Raw genomic sequence first — 23788 nt, forward strand, 5'->3', positions numbered from 1 at the left:
TATCCTGGGGTAATCTACAGTCCTTTCTACTGACTGAACAATGTTATGTCCCTTCATGGGTGAGTGAGGTTTTATCAAGGGCTTTATGATGTCACAGTAACTGAAACAATGATAGATTATAGACTTTTCCTAATGTTAACCTGTGGTTCCCAGAAAGAGGCAAAAGGGTTGTAGGAATGAATGAATGAATGAATGAATGAATGAATGAATGAATTCAGTCAGTCAGTCAGTCAGTCAGTCAGTCAGTCAGTCAGTCAGTCAGTCAGTCAGTCAGTCAGTCAGTCAGTCAGTCAGTCAGTCAGTCAGTCAGTCAGTCAGTCAGTCAGTCAGTCTGTCTGTCTGTCTGTCTGTCTGTCTGTCTGTCTGTCTGTCTGTCTGTCTGTCTGTCTGTCTGTCTGTCTGTCTGTCTGTCTGTCTGTCTGTCTGTCTGTCTGTCTGTCTGTCTGTCTGTCTGTGTACACAGTATATGTGTACAGCTGACCTTTAACCCCATAATCCTAACACAGATGGAAGCAGCTCCAGGTAATTCAAACATGTTTATTGGTTGAAAATGTGTTGCACTCTACAGACATACATTAACGGTGTCATTGTCTACAAGCTAGCTAACAGAGACATGGTCCAAGGCCACAACACTATACGCCAAATGCCATTCAGGCAGCCCAAGTTTATTGGGATACATACTGCAGGGGTTAAAACAACCAGACAAAATGTAAATGTGGTAAAAAATAAAACCAACAAAGAACAGATTACATATTCATTCTATATTAGTAACAGGTGAGTCAGACAATGATAATCTCCATCACAGTGTGTCCTCCCTCTGTGAGAATCTTAATGAAGGACATCAGTGAGTGTTACTGAATCATTTACATCCTGTTAGTCCCTGATTCAGACAGAGACAGTATCCATTGATCCAGACACCTTACCTGGTAACACTCTCAGAGGGTGGAGAAAACAGAGATTCCTGATGTATGGAAAGACTCTCTCAGTGAAAGTGTGTGTGAATGTGTGTAGATGTGTGTTATTGACAGGGTCAGAGAATGACAGCTTTCCTCCTTCCCAGTCTAGCTGCACTCTGATCCTCTGGGGATTCTGTCTCACTGTGATGGGAGTGAGTGGCTTATTTGGTATATGTGTGTTATAATCACCACCACCAAACAACACACCCCAGGATCTATGCCAATAACCATTGTATCCCTTCCTCTGGACAGACTCTGTGATCACACCCAGGTCCCAGCCGTTATTCTTCCTAACATCAATGTCCCAGCTGTGTGTTCCTGAGTTAAAACCCTTAGAGCCCAGGACCATTCTATGGCTATCAAACCTCTCTGGGTTGTCAGGAAGCTGCTGTTTCTCATCACTGTATCTCACACTGGTCAGGTCATCAGACAGGATGAGATCTGGGTGGGCAGTGTTGAGTTCCAGAGTAACTGGAGCTGGGGAGAGAGAACACATACACACTGTATTAATTCAAATGTAGGGGGAATATATTACTGCATATGATATATAATGCTATGTGTTACATACACCACCGTTCAAAAGATTGGGGTCATTTAGAAATGTCCTTGTTTTTGTAAAGAAAAGCACATTTCTTTTACCATTAAAATAAAATACAGAAATACAGAAATACAGTGTAGACATTGTTAATGTTGTAAATGACTATTGTAGCAAGAAACAGCTGATTTCTAATGGAAATCAGCTGGGGGCGGCAGGGTAGCCTAGTGGTTAGAGTGTTGGATTAGTAACCGAAAGGTTGCAAGTTCGAATCCCCGAGCTGACAAGGTACAAATCTGTTGTTCTGCCCCTGAACAGGCAGTTAACCCACTGTTCCTAGGCCATCATTGAAAATAAGAATTTGTTCTTAACTGACTTGCCTAGTTAAATAAAGGTAAAAAATATATAAATAAAAAATAAATAAATAGGTGTACAGAGACCCATTGTCAGCAACCATCACTCCTGTGTTCCAATGGTTTATAATTTTTAAAGGCTAATCCAAAAAACCCTTTTGCAATTATATTAGCACAGCTGAAAACTGTGGTGCTGATTAAAGGAAAGCCGTATCTCAGACTGGCCAATAAAACGAAAGAGTAAGATGGGCAAAAGAACACAGACACTGGACAGAGATACAGCGTTTTCTTTGCAACTCTGCCTAGAAGGCCAGCATCCCGGAGTCGCCTCTTCACTGTTGATGTTGCTTCTCAAACTAGACACTCTAATGTACTTGTCCTCTTGCTCAGTTGTGCTCCGAGGTCTCCCACTCCTCTTTCTATTCTGGTTAGAGACAGTTGGCGCCAGAAGAAATGGCAGCAGTTTTACGGGGGTCCAATCATTTGTGCTGTTATGTTGTTTTTTTTGCGTTATTTGTAACTTATTTTGAACATAATGTTTCTGCCACCATATTTTACAGCAAAAAGGAGCTTCTGGATATCAGGACAGCGATCACTCACCTCGGATCACTCACCTCGGATCACTCACCTCGGATCACTCACCTCGGATCAGACTAAGATTTTTTTCTACAACAAAGACGACGCACAAGATATTCTCCAAACACCCCACAGGACCGACATCCCGGTTATTTGCAAGAGTAAGCGACGCAGGTACATAGGACAAAGAGCCGGATGCCTGGTCAGGCCCTGGCGAAGGAGACTGTGAAAGCTGCCGTTACCGTCAATACTACTCGCCAACGTGCAATCATTGGACAATAAATTAGACGAAGTACGATCACGAATATCCTACCAACGGGACATCAAAAACTGTAATATCCTATGTTTCATGGAATCGTGGCTGAATGACGACATGGATGTTCAGCTAGCGGGATATACACTGCACCGGCAGGATAGAACAGCACACTCTGGTAAGCCGGGGTGGGGGTGAGAATATTTGTAAACAACAGCTGGTGCACAAAATCTAAGGAAGTCTCTAGATTTTGCTCGCCTGAAGTAGAGTACATTGTGATAAATTGCAGGCCACCCTACTTGCCTAGAGAGTTTTCAGCTATACTTTTCATGGCTGTTTATTTACCACCACAGACAGATGCTGGAACTAAGACCACACTCAGTCAGCTGTATAAGGAAATAAGCAAACAGGAAACCACTCACCCAGAGGTGGCGCTCCTAGTGGCCGAAGACCTTAACCTCTCTTGGGTAGGGGGCAGTATTTTCACGCCCGGATGAAAAGCGTGCCCAAAGTAAACTGCCTGTTACTCAGGCCCAAGCTAGGACAAACCATCCCAAAAAAACAATATTTCAGTCTACCACTGTTTTCAATGGCTGTCATGTTTATTATAAGGCAAAATCCTCCCAGATTGCAGTTCCTATGGCTTCCACTAGATGTCAGTCTTTAGAAAGAGTTTCATGCTGGTTTTTGGAAAAATGAGCCAGAAAGTTTTTCTAGGTGGCTCCCATTTTGGCTGTAGTGTTTCCAAGTGCATGGAAGAGAGCGTGTTCTTTTGTATTTTTCTCCGGGTAAAGACAATAACGATTCTCCGTCTTAAATTTGATCGTTTATTTACGTATTAGGGTATCTAAGGTTTGATTATAAACGTTGTTTGACTTGTTTGGAAAAGTTTATTAGTAACGTTTGGGATTAATTTTGTATGCCTTTTGATGGAGGGAAACCGGTGGATTATTGACTGAAGCACGCCAGCTAAACTGAGTTTCTATGGATATAAAGGACATTATCAAACAAAAGGACCATTTGTGATGTATCTGGGACCATTTGGAGTGCCAACAGAAGAAGATCAAAGGTAAGGCATTTATTATATCGCTATTTCTGACTTTCGTGGCGCACCTGCCTGGTTGAAATATGTTTTTCATACTTTTGTATGCGGGGCGCTGCCCTCAGATAATCGCATGGTGTGCTTTCGCCGTAAAGCCTTTTTGAAATCTGACACAGCGGCTGGATGAACAAGAAGTTAAGCTTTATTTTGATGTATTACACTTGGGATTTTATGAAAGTTAAATCATTATAATTCTGTAGTTTGAATTTCGGACACATTTCACTGGATAAGTGAAATAAGAAGTTAATGCAGGGAAACAAGTTCTACCAAATCTCTATCAACATGTTAAATGTGCAACCAGAGGGAAAAAAATTCTAGATCACCTGTACTCCACACACAGAGACACGTACAAAGCTCTCCCTCCATTTGGTAAATCCGACCCCAACTCTATCCTCCTGATTCCTGCTTACAAGCTCAAATTAAAGCAGGAAGCACCAGTGACTCGGTCTATAAAAAAAGTGGTCAGATGAAGCAGATGCTAAACTACAGGACTGTTTTGCTAGAACAGACTGGAACATGTTCCGGGATACTTCCGATGGCATTGAGGAGTACACCACATCAGTCACTGGCTTCATCAATAAGTGCATTAAGGATGTCGTCCCCACAGTGACAGTACGTACATACCCCAACCAGAAGCCATGGATTACAGGCAACATTCGCACTGAGCTAAAGGGCAGAGCTGCCACTTTCAAGGTGCGGGACTCTAATCCGGACACTTACAAGAAATCCAGCTATGCCCTGCGACGAACCATCAAACAGGCAAAGCGTCAATACAGGGCTAAGATTGAATCATACTACACCGGCTCCGATGCTCTTCTCATGTGGCAGGGCTTGCAAACTATTACAGACTACAAAAGGAAGCACAGCTGCCAGCTGCCCAGTGACACGAGCCTACCAGAATAGCTAAATCACTTCGAGGCAAGCAACACTGAGGCATGCATGAGAGCATCAGCTGTTCCGGACGACTGTGTGATCACGCTCTCCGTATAGCCGATGTGAGTAAGACCTTTAAACAGGTCAACATACACAAGGCTGCGGGGCCAGATGGATTACCAGGACGTGTGATCCGGCCATGTGCTGACCAACTGGCAGGTGTCTTCACTGACATTTTCAACATGTCCCTGATTGAGCCTGTAATAACAACATGTTTCAAGCAGACCACCATAGTCCCTGTGCCCAAGAACACTAAGGCCACCTGCCTAAATCACTACATACCTGTAGCACTCACGTCCGTAGCCATGAAGTGCTTTGAAAGGTTGGTAATGGCTCACATCAACACCATTATCCCAGAAACCCTAGACTCACTCCAATTTGCATACCGCCCAAACAGATCCACAGATGATGCACTATCTATTGCACTCCACACTGCCCTTTTCCACCTGGACAAAAGGAACACTTATGTGAGAATGCTATTCATTGACTACAGCTCAGCGTTCAACACCATAGTACCCTCAAAGCTCACCACTAAGGATCCTGGGACTAAACACCTCCCTCTGCACCTGGATCCTGGACTTCCTGACGGGCCGCCCCCAGGTGGTGAGGGTAGGTAGCAACACATCTGCCACACTGATCCTCAACACTGGAGCTCCTCAGGGGTGCATGCTCAGCCTGTACTCCCTGTTCACCCTCGACTGCATGGCTAGGCACGACTCCAACACCATCATTAAGTTTGCAGATGACACAACAGGGGTAGGCCTGATCACAGACAACGACAAGACAGCCTATAGGGAGGAAGTCAGAGACCTGGCCGGGTGGTACCAGAATAACAACCTATCCCTCAATGTAGCCAAGACTAAGGAGATGATTGTGGACTACAGGAAAAGGAGGACCGAGCATGCCCCTGTAGTGGCTGTAGTGGAGCAGGTTGAGAGCTTCAAGTTCCTCGGTGTCTACATCAACAACAAACTAGAATGGTCCAAACACACCAAGACAGTCGTGAAGAGGGCACAACAAAGCCTATCCCCCCCAGGAAACTAAAAAGATTTGGCATAGGTCCTGAGATCCTCAAAAGGTTCTACAGCTGCACCATCGAGAGCATCCTGACTGGTTGCATCACTGCCTGGTACGGCAATTGCTCGGCCGCAAGGCACTACAGAGGGTAGTGCGTACGGCCCAGTACATCACTGGGGCTAAGCTGCCTCCCATCCAGGACTTCTACACTAGGCGGTGTCAGAGGAAGGCCCTAAAAATTGTCAAAGACCCCAGCCACCCCAGTCATAGACTATTCTCTCTACTACCGCATGGCAAGCGGTACCGGAGTGCCAAGTCTAGAACAAAAAGGCTTCTCAACAGTTTCTACCCCCAAGCCATAAGACTCCTGAACAGGTAATCCAATGGCTACCCAGACTATTTGCATTGTGTGCCTCCCCCAACCCCCGCCAACCCCTCTTTTACGCTACTGCTACTCTCTGTTCATCATATATGCATAGTCACTTTAACCATATCTACATGTACATACTACCTCAATCAGCCTGACTAACCGGTGTCTGTATGTAGCCTTGCTACTTTTGTAGTCTCGCTACTGTATATAGCCTGTCTTTTTACTGTTGTTTTATTTCTTTACTTACCTATTGTTCACCTAACACCTTTTTTGCTCTATTGGTTAGAGCCTGTAAGTAAGCACTGTAAGGTATACACTTGTTGTATTCGGTGCCTGTGACAAAAACTTTGATTTGATTTGAGTAGTACACACTATTGTACGAGATCTTCAGTTTCATGGCAATTTCTCGCATGGCATAGCCTTAATTACTCAGAACAAGAATAGACTTACGAGTTTCAGAATGAAGTTCGTTGTTTCTGGCCATTTTGAGCCTTTAATCGAACCCACAAATGCTGATGCTCCAGATACTCAACTAGTCTAAAGAAGGACAGTTTTATTGCTTCTTTAGCGCAATAGTTTTCAGCTGTGCTAACATAATTGCAAAAGGGTTTTCTAATGATCAATTAGCCTTTTAAAATGATAAACTTGGAATAGCTAACACAATGTGCCATTGGAACACAGGAGTGATGGTTGCTGATAATGGGCCTCAGTACGACTATGTAGATATTCCATTAAAAGTCTGCCGTTTCCAGCTACAATAGTAATTTACAACATTAACAATGTCTACACTGTATTTCTGATCAATTTGATGTTATTTTAATGGGACATTTCTAAGTGACCCCAAACTTTTGAACGGTAGTGTATGTGCACATTTCGCTACAGTCGCAATAACATCCGCTAACCATGTGTATGTGACCAATAACATCCGCTAACCATGTGTATGTGACCAATAACATCCGCTAACCATGTGTATGTGACCAATAACATCCGCTAACCATGTGTATGTGACCAATAACATCCGCTAACCATGTGTATGTGACCAATAACATCCGCTAACCATGTGTATGTGACCAATAACATCCGCTAACCATGTGTATGTGACCAATAACATCCGCTAACCATGTGTATGTGACCAATAACATCCGCTAACCATGTGTATGTGACCAATAACATCCGCTAACCATGTGTATGTGACCAATAACATCCGCTAACCATGTGTATGTGACCAATAACATCCGCTAACCATGTGTATGTGACCAATAACATCCGCTAACCATGTGTATGTGACCAATAACATCCGCTAACCATGTGTATGTGACCAATAACATCCGCTAACCATGTGTATGTGACCAATAACATCCGCTAACCATGTGTATGTGACCAATAACTTCCGCTAACCATGTGTATGTGACCAATAACATCCGCTAACCATGTGTATGTGACCAATAACATCCGCTAACCATGTGTATGTGACCAATAACATCCGCTAACCATGTGTATGTGACCAATAACATCCGCTAAACCATGTGTATGTGACCAATAACATCCGCTAACCATGTGTATGTGACCAATAACATCCGCTAACCATGTGTATGTGACCAGTAACATCCGCTAACCATGTGTATGTGACCAGTAACATCCGCTAACCATGTGTATGTGACCAATAACATCCGCTAACCATGTGTATGTGACCAATAACATCCGCTAACCATGTGTATGTGACCAATAACATTTGATTTGATTACTTATTGGAAGATCCTCTGTAAATGTACAAAATAAATGTACAGTATGTAAGTAATTCTAAATATCATTCACTGTCTATTTTTTCAGTATTGGAGAGTAATAGTGGTGGTCCAATATACAGTGTGTACAAAACATTTAATAACACCTTCCTAATATTTTCTGCAATCAGAACAGGCTCAATTGGTCAGGAAAGGACTCTAGAAAGTGTCGGAAGCATTCCACAGGGATACTAGCCCATCCAATCCAATCCTGACTCCAATGCTTCAAACAGTTCTTTCAAGATGGCTGGATGTCCTTTGGGTGGTGGCTCATACTTGATACTCACAGGAAACTGTTGAGCATGAAATCCCCATCCGTGTTGCAGCAGATCTTGACTAAAACCGGTGTGCCTGGCACCAACTACCACACCAAGTTCAAAGGCAATTAAATATTTTGTCTATTCACCCTCTGAATGGCACAAAAAACGTTTCAACTGTCTCAAGGATTTAAAATCTTTCTTAAACTTGTCTCCTCCCCTTTACCTACACTGATTGAAGTGGATTTAACAAGTGACATCAATAACGGATCATGGCTTCACCTGGTCAGTCTAAATCATTGAAAGAGCTGGTGTTCTTAATGTTTTGTACACTCAGTGTTTAATACCCATTATATCTCAAAGACCTACTCACTGTAGTGAACTACTCCCTGCATCTTCTTCCAGACTCTGAACTGCAGGTTTCCCAGGTGCTTTGCCACATCGATCAGCGCTCCTGAAACCCTCTCTGGATCTGGCAGTGTACACTGGGCTCTGGAAGAACATTCAGGAGTCAGTGTTGCTGTGGATTTGATACAGAACCACAGAGAAGAGAGAGACATAATAAAGTCCCATTACCTTTTCACTGTATACTTGTAGTTCTGTTGGGAAACAAAATAACACGTTAATAGATGTATTGATCTTAGAAAATCAATTATTACAATATTTATGTCATAATTGGTATGGCAGTTGATTTATCAGAGGTAGATTAGTCCTTACCTGCAGGAATGAGATGTCCTCAGCTCCCAGCTCTTCTTCTATGGCTCTGATTGTGTCTGAAAGTGATGATATCTCTCTGCTCATCTTCTCAATCTTCTTCTTCATCATCTGACTCTTCTGCTCCTCTTCCTCCTTCAGTTCAGCTATCCTGGCACTCTCTTCATGATACAGAAACTGATGAAGCTTCTCAAACCTCATCTTAATCAGCCTCTCTGTGTGCTGGGCCTGGCTCTGGAGACAGTAGAGAGGAATGTCAAAGAAATCATCAATATCAATATTCCACAGGGTTATGATAAATCTTCACAGTATCATTGTATCTCAGCTTCACTCTGTATTCTTACCTTGATGTGGTTGGCTGTTTGATCACAGCTCAGTTTAACTTCTCTGAAGACCTTCATCTTCTCCTGTAAGGGCTCCAGTGCAGTCTTGAGTTCCTCCTGGAATGAAACAGCATTATAAAGAGGTGCTGTGTGTAAAAGGAGTGGATTGGCACACAGATCTTAATTCACATTGACTGTATGCACATACAAAAACACAATTAGGTGGGAGCTTATATTCTAACATATACAAGTGTGTATTAATACACATGTGAATTGGAAGGGTGGTTTCTGTATATCCCAACTCCACCTGAGACACCCTTGGAGAGGATGGTAAAGGTCTGCTATTATCAACAGCGACCCGTGGGTGGCTACCTGCTACCCACATACTGTAAGTCAAATCAAATCCAACTTTCTTTGTCACATGCGCCAAATACAACAAGTGTAGACTTTACCATGAAATGCTAACTTAACTGACAAGCCCTTAACCAACAGTGCTGTTCAAGAAGAGTTAAGAAAATATTTACCAAGTAGACTAAAATAAAAAGTAATAATAAAAGTAACACAATAAGAATAACAATAACAAGGTTATATACAGGGGGCACCGGTACGAAGTCAGTGTGGAAGCTATATACAGGGGGAACTGGTACCGAGTCAGTGTGGAAGCTATATACAGGGGGCACCGGTACCGAGTCAGTGTGGAAGCTAAATACAGGGGGCACCGGTACCGAGTCAGTGTGGAAGCTATATACAGGGGGCACCGGTACCAAGTCAGTGTGGAAGCTATATACAGGGGGTACTGGTACCGAGTCAATGTGGAAGCTATATACAGGGGGTACCGGTACCCAGTCAGTGTGGAAGCTATATACAGGGGGTACCGGTACCGATTTTGTTAATTGTAGTGATAAATACATCTCCTACCTTATGATCCAGTACAGCTTCATCTATTGGGCAGCAGTCATGACTTTTATGCTTTTTTGAAGTTTGACACACAAAACAGATGGGCTGTTTATCCTCCAGACAGAAGAGCTTGAGTTTCTCACTGTGTTGACTGCAGATTACCTCAGGCCCTGCTGTAGCTCTCTGGCTTCTATCGTGTAAGTAGGCCTCACACAGGTTCTTTAAAACCAGGTTACAGGGGGGGAATTCCATTGATGATTTTGTTCTGCAGACTGGACATTCCCAAGATGTCTTCTGTTTCCAGTATTCCTCTAGACAGGCTTTACAGAAGCTGTGGCTACACAACAGGACCACAGGATCCTTGAAGATGTCACAGCATACTGGACAGGAGAAATCAACCTCGGAGAGAGAAGCTTTAGAGGCCATTTCTCACTGCTTATCTCTGTTCTGAAGGTTTACTTTCACTTCTGACTTCTGAACTCTTGACTAAGGTTCACTTTTGAAAACTCATCTGAACTTAGAAATCTCTGTTTTCCTGACGGTGTTCCTTAGTCTTCAATTGTTGTTTTGATTCTTGGTTGTTTACAAAGAATTCTAAATAGCTGAATGTTACAGCGCTGTTCTGTTGTGAGCTTTTCTCCTTCCTGTTAAGCAGGAGTAGGGTGGAGCTCTCTGCTGAGTTGTCTTTATATCAGTTTGAGTCTGTGCAGGACACTTCCGCTAGATGTCAGTGTTTGGTTAAATTTAACTGGATTTTATTGCTTCAAAAGGCCAGGTGTATGAAATTGACCAAATAAACTGATCTAAGGTTTCTCCTCATCTGACTTGACTGTTAGCTGAATTCTGACTATCTATGTCTCTGGTCAATTCAGCACCATAGACAGCAACTGTATGGAAGTGCAAAGCAGTCAACTTCAGCAGCTGAAACTCCTACATTGGACTGGAGTTTACATTCAGTCTGCCAAGAGCAAGATGGTGACTCCACACAACAAACCAACTCCCCAAACAAGAGCCTGGAGTTGTGTTTGTGAATGTGTGCTTGTGTAACGGCGTTCTTCGTTTGTTGAAGGAGAGTCGGACCGAAATGCAGCGTGGTGGTTAATCATGATAGTTTAATGAGAAAAATGACGATACATGAAATAACTATACAAATACGAAAACGAAAACAACAAACGGAACGTGAAACCCAACTACAGCCTATCTGGTGAAACTACACAGAGACAGGAACAATCACCCACGAAAGACAAAGCGAAACTCAGGCTACCTAAAATAAAATCCAGTTAAATTTAACCAAACACTTCAATTACATGGCGCCGACAGAGATGGCCACCTCGCTTCGCGTTCCTAGGAAACTATGCAGTTTTTTGTTTTTTTACGTGTTATTTCTTACACTAGTACCCCAGGTCATCTTAGGTTTCATTACATACAGCCGAGAAGAACTACTGAATATAAGATCAGCGTCAACTCACCATCAGTACGACCAAGAATATGTTTTTCGCGATGCGGATCCTGTGTTCAGCCTTACAACCAGTGTAACGGAGTGGATTACATGCAGCGACCCAAAAAAACGACTCAGAAAAAGAGGGAAACGAAGCGGTCTTCTGGTCAGACTCCGGAGACGGGCACATCGTGCACCACTCCCTAGCATTCTTCTTGCCAATGTCCAGTCTCTTGACAACAAGGTTGATGAAATCCGAGCAAGGGTAGCATTCCAGAGGGACATCAGAGACTGTAACGTTCTCTGCTTCACGGAAACATGGCTAACTGGAGAGACGCAATCCGAAGCGGTGCAGCCAGCGGGTTTCTCCACGCATCGCGCCGACAGAAACGAACATCTTTCTGGTAAGAAGAGGGGCGGGGGCATATGCCTTATGGCCAACGTGACATGGTGTGATGAAAGAAACATACAGGAACTCAAATCCTTCTGTTCACCTGATTTAGAATTCCTCACAATCAAATGTAGACCGCATTATCTACCAAGAGAATTCTCTTCGATTATAATCACAGCCGTATATATCCCCCCCCAAGCAGACACATCGATGGCTCTGAACGAACTTTATTTAACTCTCTGCAAACTGGAAACGATTTATCCGGAGGCTGCATTCATTGTAGCTGGGGATTTTAACAAGGCTAATCTGAAAACAAGACTCCCTAAATTTTATCAGTATATCGATTGCGCAACCAGGGGTGGAAAGACCCTGGATCATTGTTACTCTAACTTCCGCGACGCATATAAGGCCCTGCCCCGCCCCCCTTTCGGAAAAGCTGACCACGACTCCATTTTGTTGATCCCTGCCTACAGACAGAAACTAAAACAAGAAGCTCCCACGCTGAGGTCTGTCCAACGCTGGTCCGACCAAGCTGACTCCATACTCCAAGACTGCTTCCATCACGTGGACTGGGAGATGTTTCGTATTGCGTCAGATAACAACATTGACGAATACGCTGATTCGGTGTGCGAGTTCATTAGAACGTGCGTTGAAGATGTCGTTCCCATAGCAACGATTAAAACATTCCCTAACCAGAAACCGTGGATTGATGGCAGTATTCGTGTGGAACTGAAGGCGCGAACCACTGCTTTTAATCAGGGCAAAGTGTCTGGTGACATGACTGAATACAAACAGTGCAGCTCTTCCCTCCGCAAGGCTATCAAACAAGCTAAGCGCCAGTACAGAGACAAAGTAGAATCTCAATTCAACGGCTCAGACACAAGAGGCATGTGGCAGGGTCTACAGTCAATCACGGACTACAGGAAGAAACCCAGCCCAGTCACGGACCAGGATGTCTTGCTCCCAGGCAGACTAAATAACTTTTTTGCCCGCTTTGAGGACAATACAGTGCCACCGACACGGCCTGCAACGAAAACATGCGGTCTCTCCTTCACTGCAGCCGAAGTGAGTAAGACATTTAGACGTGTTAACCCTCGCAAGGCTGCAGGCCCAGAAGGCATCCCCAGCCGCGCCCTCAGAGCATGCGCAGAACAGCTGGCCGGTGTGTTTACGGACATATTCAATCAATCCCTATACCAGTCTGCTGTTCCCACATGCTTCAAGAGGGCCACCATTGTTCCTGTTCCCAAGAAAGCTAAGGTAACTGAGCTAAACGACTACCGCCCCGTAGCACTCACATCCGTCATCATGAAGTGCTTTGAGAGACTAGTCAAGGACCATATCACCTCCACCCTACCAGACACCCTTGACCCACTCCAATTTGCTTACCACCCAAATAGGTCCACAGACGATGCAATCTCAACCACACTGCACACTGCCCTAACCCATCTGGACAAGAGGATTACCTATGTGAGAATGCTGTTCATCGACTACAGCTCGGCATTCAACACCATAGTACCCTCCAAGCTCGTCATCAAGCTCGAGACCCTGGGTCTCGACCCCGCCCTGTGCAACTGGGTACTGGACTTCCTGACGGGCCGCCCCCAGGTGGTGAGGGTAGGCAACAACATCTCCTCCCCGCTGATCCTCAACACTGGGGCCCCACAAGGGTGCGTTCTGAGCCCTCTCCTGTACTCCCTGTTCACCCACGACTGCGTGGCCATGCACGCCTCCAACTCAATCATCAAGTTTGCGGACGACACAACAGTGGTAGGCTTGATTACCAATAACGACGAGACGGCCTACAGGGAGGAGGTGAGGGCCCTCGGAGTGTGGTGTCAGGAAAATAACCTCACACTCAACGTCAACAAAACTAAGGAGATGATTGTGGACTTCAGGAAACAGCAGAGGGAACACCCCCCCATCCACATCGATGGAACAGTAGTGGAGAGGGTAGCAAGTTTTAAGTTCCTCGGCATACACATCACAGACAAACTGAATTGGTCCACTCACACAGACAGCATCGTGAGGAAGGCGCAGCAGTGCCTCTTCAACCTCAGGAGGCTGAAGAAATTTGGCTTGTCACCAAAAGAAAGCACTCACAAACTTCTACAGATGCACAATCGAGAGCATCCTGGCGGGCTGTATCACCGCCTGGTATGGCAACTGCACCGCCCTCAACCGTAAGGCTCTCCAGAGGGTAGTGAGGTCTGCACAACGCATCACCGGGGGCAAACTACCTGCCCTCCAGGACACCTACACCACCCGATGCTACAGGAAGGCCGTAAAGATCATCAAGGACATCAACCACCCGAGCCACTGCCTGTTCACCCCGCTGTCATCCAGAAGGCGAGGTCAGTACAGGTGCATCAAAGCTGGGACCGAGAGACTGAAAAACAGCTTCTATCTCAAGGCCATCAGACTGTTAAACAGCCACCACTAACATTGAGTGGCTACTGCCAACACACTGTCAATGACACTGACTCTACTCCAGCCACTTTAATCATGGGAATTGATGGGAAATGATGTAAATATATCACTAGCCACTTTAAACAATGCTACCTTATATAATGTTACTTACCCTACATTATTCATCTCATATGCATACGTAGATACTGTACTCTATATCATCGACTGCATCCTTATGTAATACATGTATCACTAGCCACTTTAACTACGCCACTTGGTTTACATACTCATCTCATATGTATATACTGTACTCGATATCATCTACTGTATCTTGCCTATGCTGCTCTGTACCATCACTCATTCATATATCCTTATGTACATATTCTTTATCCCCTTACACTGTGTATAAGACAGTAGTTTTTTTGGAATTGTTAGTTAGATTACTTGTTCGTTATTACTGCATTGTCGGAACTAGAAGCACAAGCATTTCACTACACTCGCATTAACATCTGCTAACCATGTGTATGTGACAAATAAAATTTGATTTGATTTGATTTGATTTAAATACGGTTCCCAATCAGAGGCAACGAGAATCACCTGACTGCTGATTGAGAACCGCCTCAGGCAGCCAAGCCTATACAACACCCCTAATCAGCTGCGATCCCAAATACTACAAACCCCAATACGAAATACAATAACATAAACCCCTGTCACACCCTGGCCTGACCAAATATATAACGAAAACACAAAATACAATGACCAAGGCGTGACAGCTTGTGTATGTACGTGTGTGTGCATGTAGGTGTACACAGTATTTGTGTGCAGTTGATCTTAATTTAACCCCGTGATCCAACACAGATGGAAGACCGTTGAGATAATTGAACATGTTAATTTGATGAAAATGTGTTACAATCCATAGACATGTGTTACATGTGTTGGTGTTAAATAAGCTAGTTAACGGAGTCTTGGTCCAAGGCCACAACACTGTACAGCAAATGTTTTTCAGGGAGCCCAAGTTGACTGGGATACATGCCAGTGTTAACATAACCAGTGACAACATCTAAATGTGGTAAAAAGAAAACCCAACAACCAACAGGTGACATTTATATTCTATAACAGTGATGACTACCACTGTTTGACCAATCTCTGTTAACACACAACTAAAATGTTGGGAAACTTGACAGGTGAAAGTGTTAGATAAATAGTATTAATATTGATTATTGTATAGTAACAGTGATTATTGTAATAGTAATAGTGATTATTATAATATGAATAGTGGTTATTGTAATATTAGTAGCAGTTATTGTAATATTATTAGTGGTTATTGTAATAGAGCATTATAATAGTGATGATTATCAGACAGGTGAAAGTGTGACAACAGGAGTGTTCTTAATGGACGAAGGTCCCCTCTACTACATCACAGTGTGTCCTCCCTCTGTGAGAATCTTAATGAAGGACATCAGTGAGTGTTACTGAATCATTTACATCCTGTTAGTCCCTGATTCAGACAGAGACAGTATCCACTGACACCTTCCCTGGTAAAACCCTGAGAGGGAGGGGACAAAAGCCAGTGCAGATGAATGGAAGGACTCTCTCAGTGAAAGTGTGTGTGAATGTGTGTAGATGTGTGTTATTGACAGGGTCAGAGAATAACAGCTTTCCTCCTTCCCAGTCTAGCTGCACTCTGATCCTCTGGGGATTCTGTCTCACTGTGAGGGGAGTGAGTGGCTGCTTTGGTACATGTGTTTTATAATCACCACCACCAAACAACACACCCCAGGATCCATCCCAATATCCACTGTCTCCTTTCCTCTGGACAGACTCTGTGATCACACCCAGGTACCAGTATATATTCTCCCCAACATCAATGTCCCAGCTGTGTGTTCCTGAGTTAAAACCTTCAAAACCCAGGACAGTTTCTTCCTCATCAAACCTCTCTGGGTTGTCAGGAAGCTGCTGTTTCTCATCACTGTATCTCACACTGGTCAGATCATCAGACAGGATGAGATGTGGGTGGGAAGTATTGGGGTCCAGAGTCACTGGAGCTGGACAGAGAGAACACAAACACACTATGTTAATTAATATGAAGGGGGAATACATTACTGTATATGATATATAATGCTATATGTTGTATGTTTTGTGTTATATTGTCACGTTCGTCGTTGGGAAAAAGAGAGGAGGACCAAGGTGTAGAGTGGTAAGTATTCATTATGCCTTTTACGAATACTCAACAAAAAAATAAACACGATAAACGAAACAGTCCTGAACAGTGAACTAAAACACAGAACAGAAAATAAGCACCCACAACTCAAATGTGAAACCAGGCTACCTAAGTATGGTTCTCAATCGGGGACAACGATTGACAGCTGCCTCTGATTGAGAACCATACCAGGCCAAACACAGAAATCCCAAATCATACAAAAAAGAACATAGAAAACCCACCAAATTCACACCCTGACCATACTAAAAACAATGACATAACAAAAGAACTAAGGTCAGAACGTGACAGTACCCCCCCCCCCCCCGCCCCCCAAAAACCTGAACCTATAGGGGAGGGTCTGGGTGGGTGTCTGTCCGCGGTGGTGGCTCTGGCGCGGGACGTGGACCCGACTCCACCATAGTCTTTATCAACCTTTTACCCCGCCTCCGTTGCCTCTTTAACACGGCGACCCTCGCCACCGACCTTGGACTGGGGACCCTAGCAATGGGTCCCTAATGGACGGGAAATTCCGGCAGCACCGGACAAGCGGGAGACTCCGGCAGCTCCAGAGTGAAGGGCGATTCCGGCAGCGCCGGAGTGAGGGACGGCTCTGGCAGCTCCTGACTGACCGGCGGCTCTGGCAGCTCAGGACAGACGGGAGACTCTGGCAGCTCAGGACAAACGGGAGCACCTGTAGGGAGGAGACAGAGAGACAGTCTGGTGTGGGGGGCTGCCACCGGAGGGCTGGTGCATGGAGGTGGCACCGGATAGACCGGACCGTGAAGGCGCACTGGAGCTCTTGAGCAACGAGCCTATCCAACCCTACTTGGCTGAATGCTCCCTGTAGCCAGGCCAGTGCGGCGAGGTGGAATAGCCCGCACTGGGCTGTGCTGGCGAACCGGGGACACCATGCGTGGGGCTGGTGTCATGTACTCCGGCCCCAGGAGACGCGCTGGAGACCAGATGCGCTGAGCCGGCTTCATGGCACCTGGCTCGATGCCCACTCTAGCCCGGCCGATATGAGGCGCTGCTATGTACCGCACCGGGCTATGCACCGCACCGGGCTATGCCTGTGTTCTGGGGACACCGTGCGCCTCACGGCATAACACGGTGCCTGCCCGGTCCCTCTCTCTCCACGGTAAGCACGGGGAGTTGGCTCAGGTCTCCTACCTGACTTTAGCCACACTCCCCGTGTGTCGACCCCCAATACATTTTGGGGCTGCCTCGGGCTTCCAACCTCCTCATACCGCCGCCTCTCCACTTTCGCTGCCTCCAGCTCTGCCTTGGGGCGGCGATACTCTCCAGCCTGTGCCCAGGGTCCCTTGCCGTCCAGAATCTCCTCCCATGTCCAGGAGTCCTGAGATCGCTGCTGACGCCCGTTACCACGCTGCTTGGTCCTTTGGTGGTGGGTGTTTCTGTAACGGTTGTCTTCCTCCTCTGACGAGGAGGAGTAGTAAGGATTGGAGGACCAATGCGCAGCGTGGTACGTGTTCATGCTCTTTATTAAACCAAGCGAACACTGAAACAAAACTATAAACGACACGTGAAATAACTAACTGAAACAGTTCCGTGTGGAACAAACACTGACACGGAAATTAAACACCCACAAAACACAAGTGGGAAACCAGGCTACCGAAGTATGATTCTCAATCAGGGACAACGATTGACAACTGCCTCTGATTGAGAACTATACCAGGCCAAACACAGAAATCCCAAATCATAGAAAAAAGAACATAGACAACCCACCCAACTCACGCCCTGACCATACTAAAACAAAGACATAACAAAAGAACTAAGGTCAGAACGTGACATATATACTGTTGAAGGTGGAAGTTTACAAACACTTAGGTTGGAGACATTAAAACTTGTTTTTCAACCACTCCACAAATGTCTTGTTAACAAACTATAGTTTTCGCAAGTCGGTTAGGACATCTACTTTGTGCATGACACAAGTCATTTTACCAACAATAGTTTACAGACAGATTATTTCACTTATAATTCACTGTATCACAATTTCAGTGGGTCAGAAGTTTACATACACTAAGTTGACTGTGCCTTTAAACAGCTTGGAAAATTCCAGAAAATGTCATGGCTTTATAATCTTCTGCTCGGCTAATTGACATCATTTGAGTCAATTGGAGGTGTACCTGTGGATGTATTTCAAGGCCTACCTTCAAACTCAGTGCCTCTTTGCTTGACATCATTGGAAAATCAAAAGAAAACAGCCAAGACCTCAGGAAAAAATTGTAGACCTCCACAAGTCTGGTTCATCCTTGGGAGCAATTGCCAAACGCCTGAAGGTACCACGTTCATCTGAACAAACAATAGTACGCAAGTATAAACACCATGGGACCACACAGCCGTCATACCTCTCAGGAAGGAGACAAGTTCTGTCTCCTAGAGATTAACGTACTTTGGTGTGAATAGTGCAAATCAATCCCAGAACAACAGCAAAGGACCTTGTGAAGATGCTGGAGGAAACAGGCACAAAAGTATCTATATCCAGAGTAAAACAAGTCCTATATCAAATCAAAGTTTATTTGTCACGTGCACCGAATACAACAGGTGTTGGTAGACCTTACAGTGAAATGCTTACTTACAGGCTCTAACCAATAGTGCCGAGATCAAAAATAAAAGTAGATGTGTGTGTGTGTGTGTGTGTGTGTGTGTGTGTGTGTGTGTGTGTGTGTGTAGGTAAGTAAAGAATTAAAACAACAGTAAAAAGACATTTGAAAATAAGAGTAGCAAGGCTATATACAGACACCTGTTAGTCAGGCTTATTGAGGTAGTATGTACATGTGGGTATGGTTAAAGTGACTATGCATATATGATGAACAGAGAGTAGCAGTAACGTAAAAAGAGGGGTTGGCGGGTGGTGGGACACAATGCAGACATAACCTGAAAGGCCGCTCAGCTAGGAAGAAGCCACTGCTCCAAAACCGCCATAAAAAAGCCAGACTACGGTTTGCAACTGCACATGGGGACAAAGATCGTACTTTTTGTAGAAATGTCCTCCGGTCTGATGAAACAAGACCAGAATTGTTTGGCCATAATGACCATCGTTATGTTTGGAGGAAAAATAGGGAGGCTTGCAAGCCGAAGAACACCATCCCAACCGTGAAGCACGGGGGTGGCAGCATCATTGCAGGGGTGCTTTGCTGCAGGAGGGACTGGTGCACTTCACAAAATAGATGGCATCATGAGGTAGGAAAATTATGTGGATATATTGAAGCAACAACTCAAGACATCAGTCAGGAAGTTAAAGCTTGGTCGCAAATGGGTCTTCCAAATGGACAATGACCCCGAGCATACTTCCAAAGTTGTGTCAAAATGGCTTAAGGACAACATAGTCAAGGTATTGGAGTGGCCATCACAAAGCTCTGACCTCAATCCCATAAAAAAATTGTGGGCAGAACTAAAAAAGTGTGTGCGAGCAAGGAGGCCTATACAAACCGGCGGCTCTGGCTATTCCACCTCGCCGCACGGGCCTGGCTACGGGGAGCATTCCTTCTGACAGTTACACCAGCTCTGTCAGGAGGAATGGGCCAACATTCACCCACCTTATTGTGGGAGGCTTGTGGAAGGCTACCCGAAACATTTGACAAGTTAAACAATTTAAAGGCAATGCTACTAAATACTAATTCAGTGTATGTAAACTTCTGACCCACTGGGAATGTGATGAAAGAAATAAAAGCTGAAATAAATAATTCTCTCTACTATTATTCTGACATTTCACATTCTTAATATAAAGTGGTGATCCTAACTGACCTAAAACAGGGAATTTTTACTAGGATTAAATGTCAGGAATTGTGAAAAACTGAGTATAAATGCATTTGGCTAAGGTGCATATAAACTTCTGACTTCAACTGTATGTGCACATTACTTATTGGAAGATCCTCTGAAAATGTACAAAGCAAATGTATGTCTTTTTTTAATGTAGGTTGTGCTGCCATCCTCCTAGAAGGTAACAGATTATTTTATGGTTTCAATGGATTTAAATGGGTACAATGGTTTAAATGGATTTTCATTGTGTTCCATTGTGTTTTTCGCCCCCTATTGGAGCTTTCTGGTACTTAGACTGTAAGGAAAACAGGAAGAGACATGCAGAAGGAAACAGGAGGAGACGCCGAGAAGCAGCTAAAAACAACGCAACGGTGCAGGTCTTTCAGTGCAGATCTCTTGTCACGCTTCAGCCTTGTAAAATATTTGTTTGTAAATTCGATTCAAGCATATTGCTAGTGATGATAATCTTGTTATTGATAGAATAGAGATGGTTGTATATTATTAGAGTAATGAAAGGAGTTAGCCAATTAACATATGAGTAACAATTAGCTATATGCTTTGTTATCGAATCTGCCGTTTGAACATGCTTTTGCGGCACGGTCGATAGCGCGCTGGACTTCGGGCTAGAAGGTCGAGGGTTCGAGGTCTGTTTCATTACAGTACCTTAGCACGTGCTTTGTATTCATGCAACTTCAAATGTATAATGTACAGCTACAGTATGTCGACGTGAATTGAATACTAAAGTATATTATTTTCTGTATTTTGCAGTTTCACAACAAACATTTTCAATATATTCATTCAAGAAAAGTCAGGCCTTGGGAGTTTTATTGAAGACTTAGTTGTTAGCTATCTGTCTAGTTTTGCATGGGAACGCAAATCAAGGGCAGAATATAGGTAATTCTAAATATTATTCACTCTCTATTTTTTTCAGTATTGGAGAGTTACAGTATTGGTCCAATATACACTGTGTACAAAACATTTAAGAACACATTCCTAATATTCAGTTTGCTGGCGCATGTTGAATCCAATGCTTCCCATAGTGGACCATTGTAGATATTCACGGGAAAATGTTGAGCGTGAAAAGCCCAGCAGTGTTGCAGTTCTTGACACAAACCAGTGTCCCTGGCACCAACTACCATACCCATTCAAAGGCACTTACATATTTCGTCTTGCCTATTCCCCCTGTGAATGGCACACATACACAATCCATTTCTCAACTGTCTCAAGGACTAAAAATACTTCTTAAACCTGTCTCCTCCCCTTTATCTACACTGATTGAAGTGGATTTAACAAGTGACATCAATAAGGGATCATAGCTTTATCATTGAAAGAGCTGGTGTTCTTAATGTTTTGTACACTGAGTGTTTAATACCCATTATATCTCAAAGACCTACTTACTGTAGTGAACTACTCCCTGCATCTTCTCCCAGACTCTGAACTGCAGGTTTCCCAGGTGCTTTGCCACATCGATCAGCGCTCCTGAAACCCTCTCTGGATCTGGCAGTGTACACTGGGCTCTGGAAGAACATTCAGGAGTCAATGTTGCTGTGGGGTTTGATACAGAACCACAGAGAAGAGAGAGACATAATAAAGTCCCATTACCTTTTCACTGTATACTTGTAGTTCTGTTGGGAAACAAAATAACATGTTAATAGATGTATTGATCTTAGAAAATCAATTACTACAATATTTATGTCATAATTGGTATGGCAGTTGATTTATCAGAGGTAGATTAGTCCTTACCTGCAGGAATGAGATGTCCTCAGCTCCCAGCTCTTCCTTTATGGTTCTGATTGTGTCTGAAAGTGATGATATCTCTCTGCTCATCTTCTCAATCTTCTTCTTCATCATCTGACTCTTCTGCTCCTCTTCCTCCTTCAGTTCAGCTATCCTGGCTCTCTCTTCATGATATAGAAACTGATGAAGCTTCTCAAACCTCATCTTAATCAGCCTCTCTGTGTGCTGGGCCTGGCTCTGGAGACAGTAGAGAGGAATGTCAAAAATATAAATAATTGATTATCCATAATTCAACAGAGTTATGATGAATCTTCACAGTATCATTGTATTTGAGCTTCACTCTGTATTCTTACTTTGATGTGGTTGGCTGTTTTATGACAGATCAGTTTAACTTCTCCAAAGACCTTCAATTTCTCCTGTAAGGGCTTCAGTGAAGTCTTGAGTTCCTCCTAGAAAGAAACAACATTTTAACGATATGCTGTGGGTAAAAGGATTGGATTCACACAGATCTTCATTCACATTCCACAATATATGCTGTAAGTCAAGTAGTGTTAAATACATCTCCTACCTTATGATCCAGTACAGCTTCATCTATTGGGCAGCAGTCATGACTTTTATGCTTTTTCGAAGTTTGACACACCAAACAGATGGGCTGTTTATCCTCCAGACAGAAGAGCTTGAGTTTCTCACTGTGTTGACTGCAGAGCACCTCAGACCCTGCTGAAGCTCTCTGGCTTCTATCGTGTAAGTAGGCCTCACACAGGTTCTTTAAAACCAGGTTACAGGGGGGGAATTCCATTGATGATTTTGTTCTGCAGACTGGACATTCCCAAGATTTCTTCTGTTTCCAGTATTCCTCTAGACAGGCTTTACAGAAGCTGTGGCTACACAACAGGACCACAGGATCCTTGAAGATGTCACAGCATACTGAACAGGAGTAATCATCCTCGGAGAGAGAAGCTTTAGAGGCCATTTCTCGCAGCTTATTTCTCTGTTATGGCTTTTTGAATTGAAGGTTTAGTTTCACTTTTGACAACTCTTTTGATGAATGTTTACTCTTGAAAAGTCAACTGAACTCAGAAATCTGTTTTACCTGCCATTGTTTCTTAGTCTTGAATCGTTGTTTTGATTGTTAACAAATATTATTGGTCATCCTATATGTCATATCAGTTTAGCTGAATGCTGAATAGCTGAACGTTACAGCGCTGTTCTGTTGTGAGCTTTGCTCCTTCCTGCTATACATGTAAGTCAGGGGTGGGGCTCTCTGCTGAGTTGTCATTTATATTAGCTTGAGTCTGTGCAGGACACTTCCACTAGATGTCAGTGTTTGGTTAAATATAACCTGATTTTTATGGTCCAATGTAACCGCTTTTGTCTCAATTTCAAATAATTTCTGTGTAATTTAAAAATATATAAAATAGCTTCTTAGCAAAGAGCAATTTCTCATGTATTCGTTTTGCTTGGACTGTCTGGGAGTGGTCTTAGTGGGAAAGGGAAACATGAAAACTAGCTGTTATTGGAAGAGAGGATTTGGTCTTATTGTCACCAGGAAGGCCAAAACTCCATCCCACCAGGCCAAAACTCCATCCCACCAGGCCAAAACTCCATCCCACCAGGCCAAAACTCCATCCCACCAGACCAAAACTCCATCCCACCAGGCCAAAACTCCATCCCACCAGACCAAAACTCCATCCCACCAGGCCAAAACTCCATCCCACCAGGCCAAAACTCCATCCCACCAGGCCAAAACTCCATTCCCCCAA

The 23788-nt window shown here is 44.0% G+C and overlaps 2 protein-coding genes and 1 long non-coding RNA gene across 5 annotated transcripts; 1 reads left to right on the forward strand and 2 right to left on the reverse strand.

Moving 5' to 3' along the window:
* Positions 1-517: 517 nt before the first annotated feature.
* LOC109880807 (nuclear factor 7, brain-like) lies at positions 518-23278 on the reverse strand. 3 transcript variants are annotated; one of them, XR_004205146.1, is made up of 7 exons: positions 22594-23237; positions 22379-22474; positions 22032-22262; positions 21891-21913; positions 21687-21805; positions 15751-16350; positions 518-827 (listed from the first exon to the last, which is right to left on the reverse strand). XR_004205146.1 is itself a non-coding variant. In XM_031803491.1 (6 exons), the coding sequence occupies exons 1-6, from the start codon at positions 22996-22998 to the stop codon at positions 15809-15811; spliced, it is 1416 nt and encodes a 471-aa protein (XP_031659351.1). In that variant the 5' UTR covers positions 22999-23278; the 3' UTR covers positions 15179-15808. The 3 variants fall into 3 exon arrangements, 2 of the variants coding, with proteins under 2 accessions (XP_031659351.1, XP_031659352.1); XM_031803491.1 differs by lacking the exon at positions 518-827 and having other exon boundaries at positions 15179-16350; positions 22594-23278; XM_031803492.1 differs by lacking the exon at positions 518-827 and having other exon boundaries at positions 15179-17196; positions 22594-23242.
* On the reverse strand, positions 524-11105 carry LOC116352944 (nuclear factor 7, brain-like). Its single transcript, XM_031803490.1, has 6 exons — positions 10089-11105; positions 9192-9287; positions 8851-9081; positions 8710-8732; positions 8507-8625; positions 524-1433 (listed from the first exon to the last, which is right to left on the reverse strand). The coding sequence occupies exons 1-6, from the start codon at positions 10491-10493 to the stop codon at positions 886-888; spliced, it is 1422 nt and encodes a 473-aa protein (XP_031659350.1). The 5' UTR covers positions 10494-11105; the 3' UTR covers positions 524-885.
* LOC116356852 (uncharacterized) lies at positions 21057-23464 on the forward strand. The gene is made up of 4 exons (XR_004205148.1): positions 21057-21182; positions 21719-22561; positions 22656-22769; positions 22877-23464. It is a non-coding gene; the product is annotated as an uncharacterized LOC116356852 (long non-coding RNA).
* The last annotated feature ends 324 nt before the right edge of the window (positions 23465-23788 follow it).

The sequence above is a fragment of the Oncorhynchus kisutch genome, linkage group LG24 (assembly GCF_002021735.2).
Source record: "Oncorhynchus kisutch isolate 150728-3 linkage group LG24, Okis_V2, whole genome shotgun sequence".
NCBI classification, from domain to species: domain Eukaryota; kingdom Metazoa; phylum Chordata; class Actinopteri; order Salmoniformes; family Salmonidae; genus Oncorhynchus; species Oncorhynchus kisutch.

Coding starts and splice junctions, on each gene's coding strand:
- LOC116352944 (XM_031803490.1), bottom strand. CDS start 10,493: ATGGCCTCTAAAGCTTCTCTCTCCGAGGTTGATTTCTCCTGTCCAGTA. Junction 9,288..10,088: donor AAGCTGTACTGGATCATAAG/GTAGGAGATGTA, acceptor GTTTCATTCCAG/GAGGAACTCAAGACTGCACT. Junction 8,626..8,709: donor TACAAGTATACAGTGAAAAG/GTAATGGGACTT, acceptor ATGTTCTTCCAG/AGCCCAGTGTACACTGCCAG.
- LOC109880807 (XM_031803491.1), bottom strand. CDS start 22,998: ATGGCCTCTAAAGCTTCTCTCTCCGAGGATGATTACTCCTGTTCAGTA. Junction 22,263..22,378: donor AAACAGCCAACCACATCAAA/GTAAGAATACAG, acceptor TACTGTCTCCAG/AGCCAGGCCCAGCACACAGA. Junction 21,914..22,031: donor AGGACATCTCATTCCTGCAG/GTAAGGACTAAT, acceptor GTTTCCCAACAG/AACTACAAGTATACAGTGAA.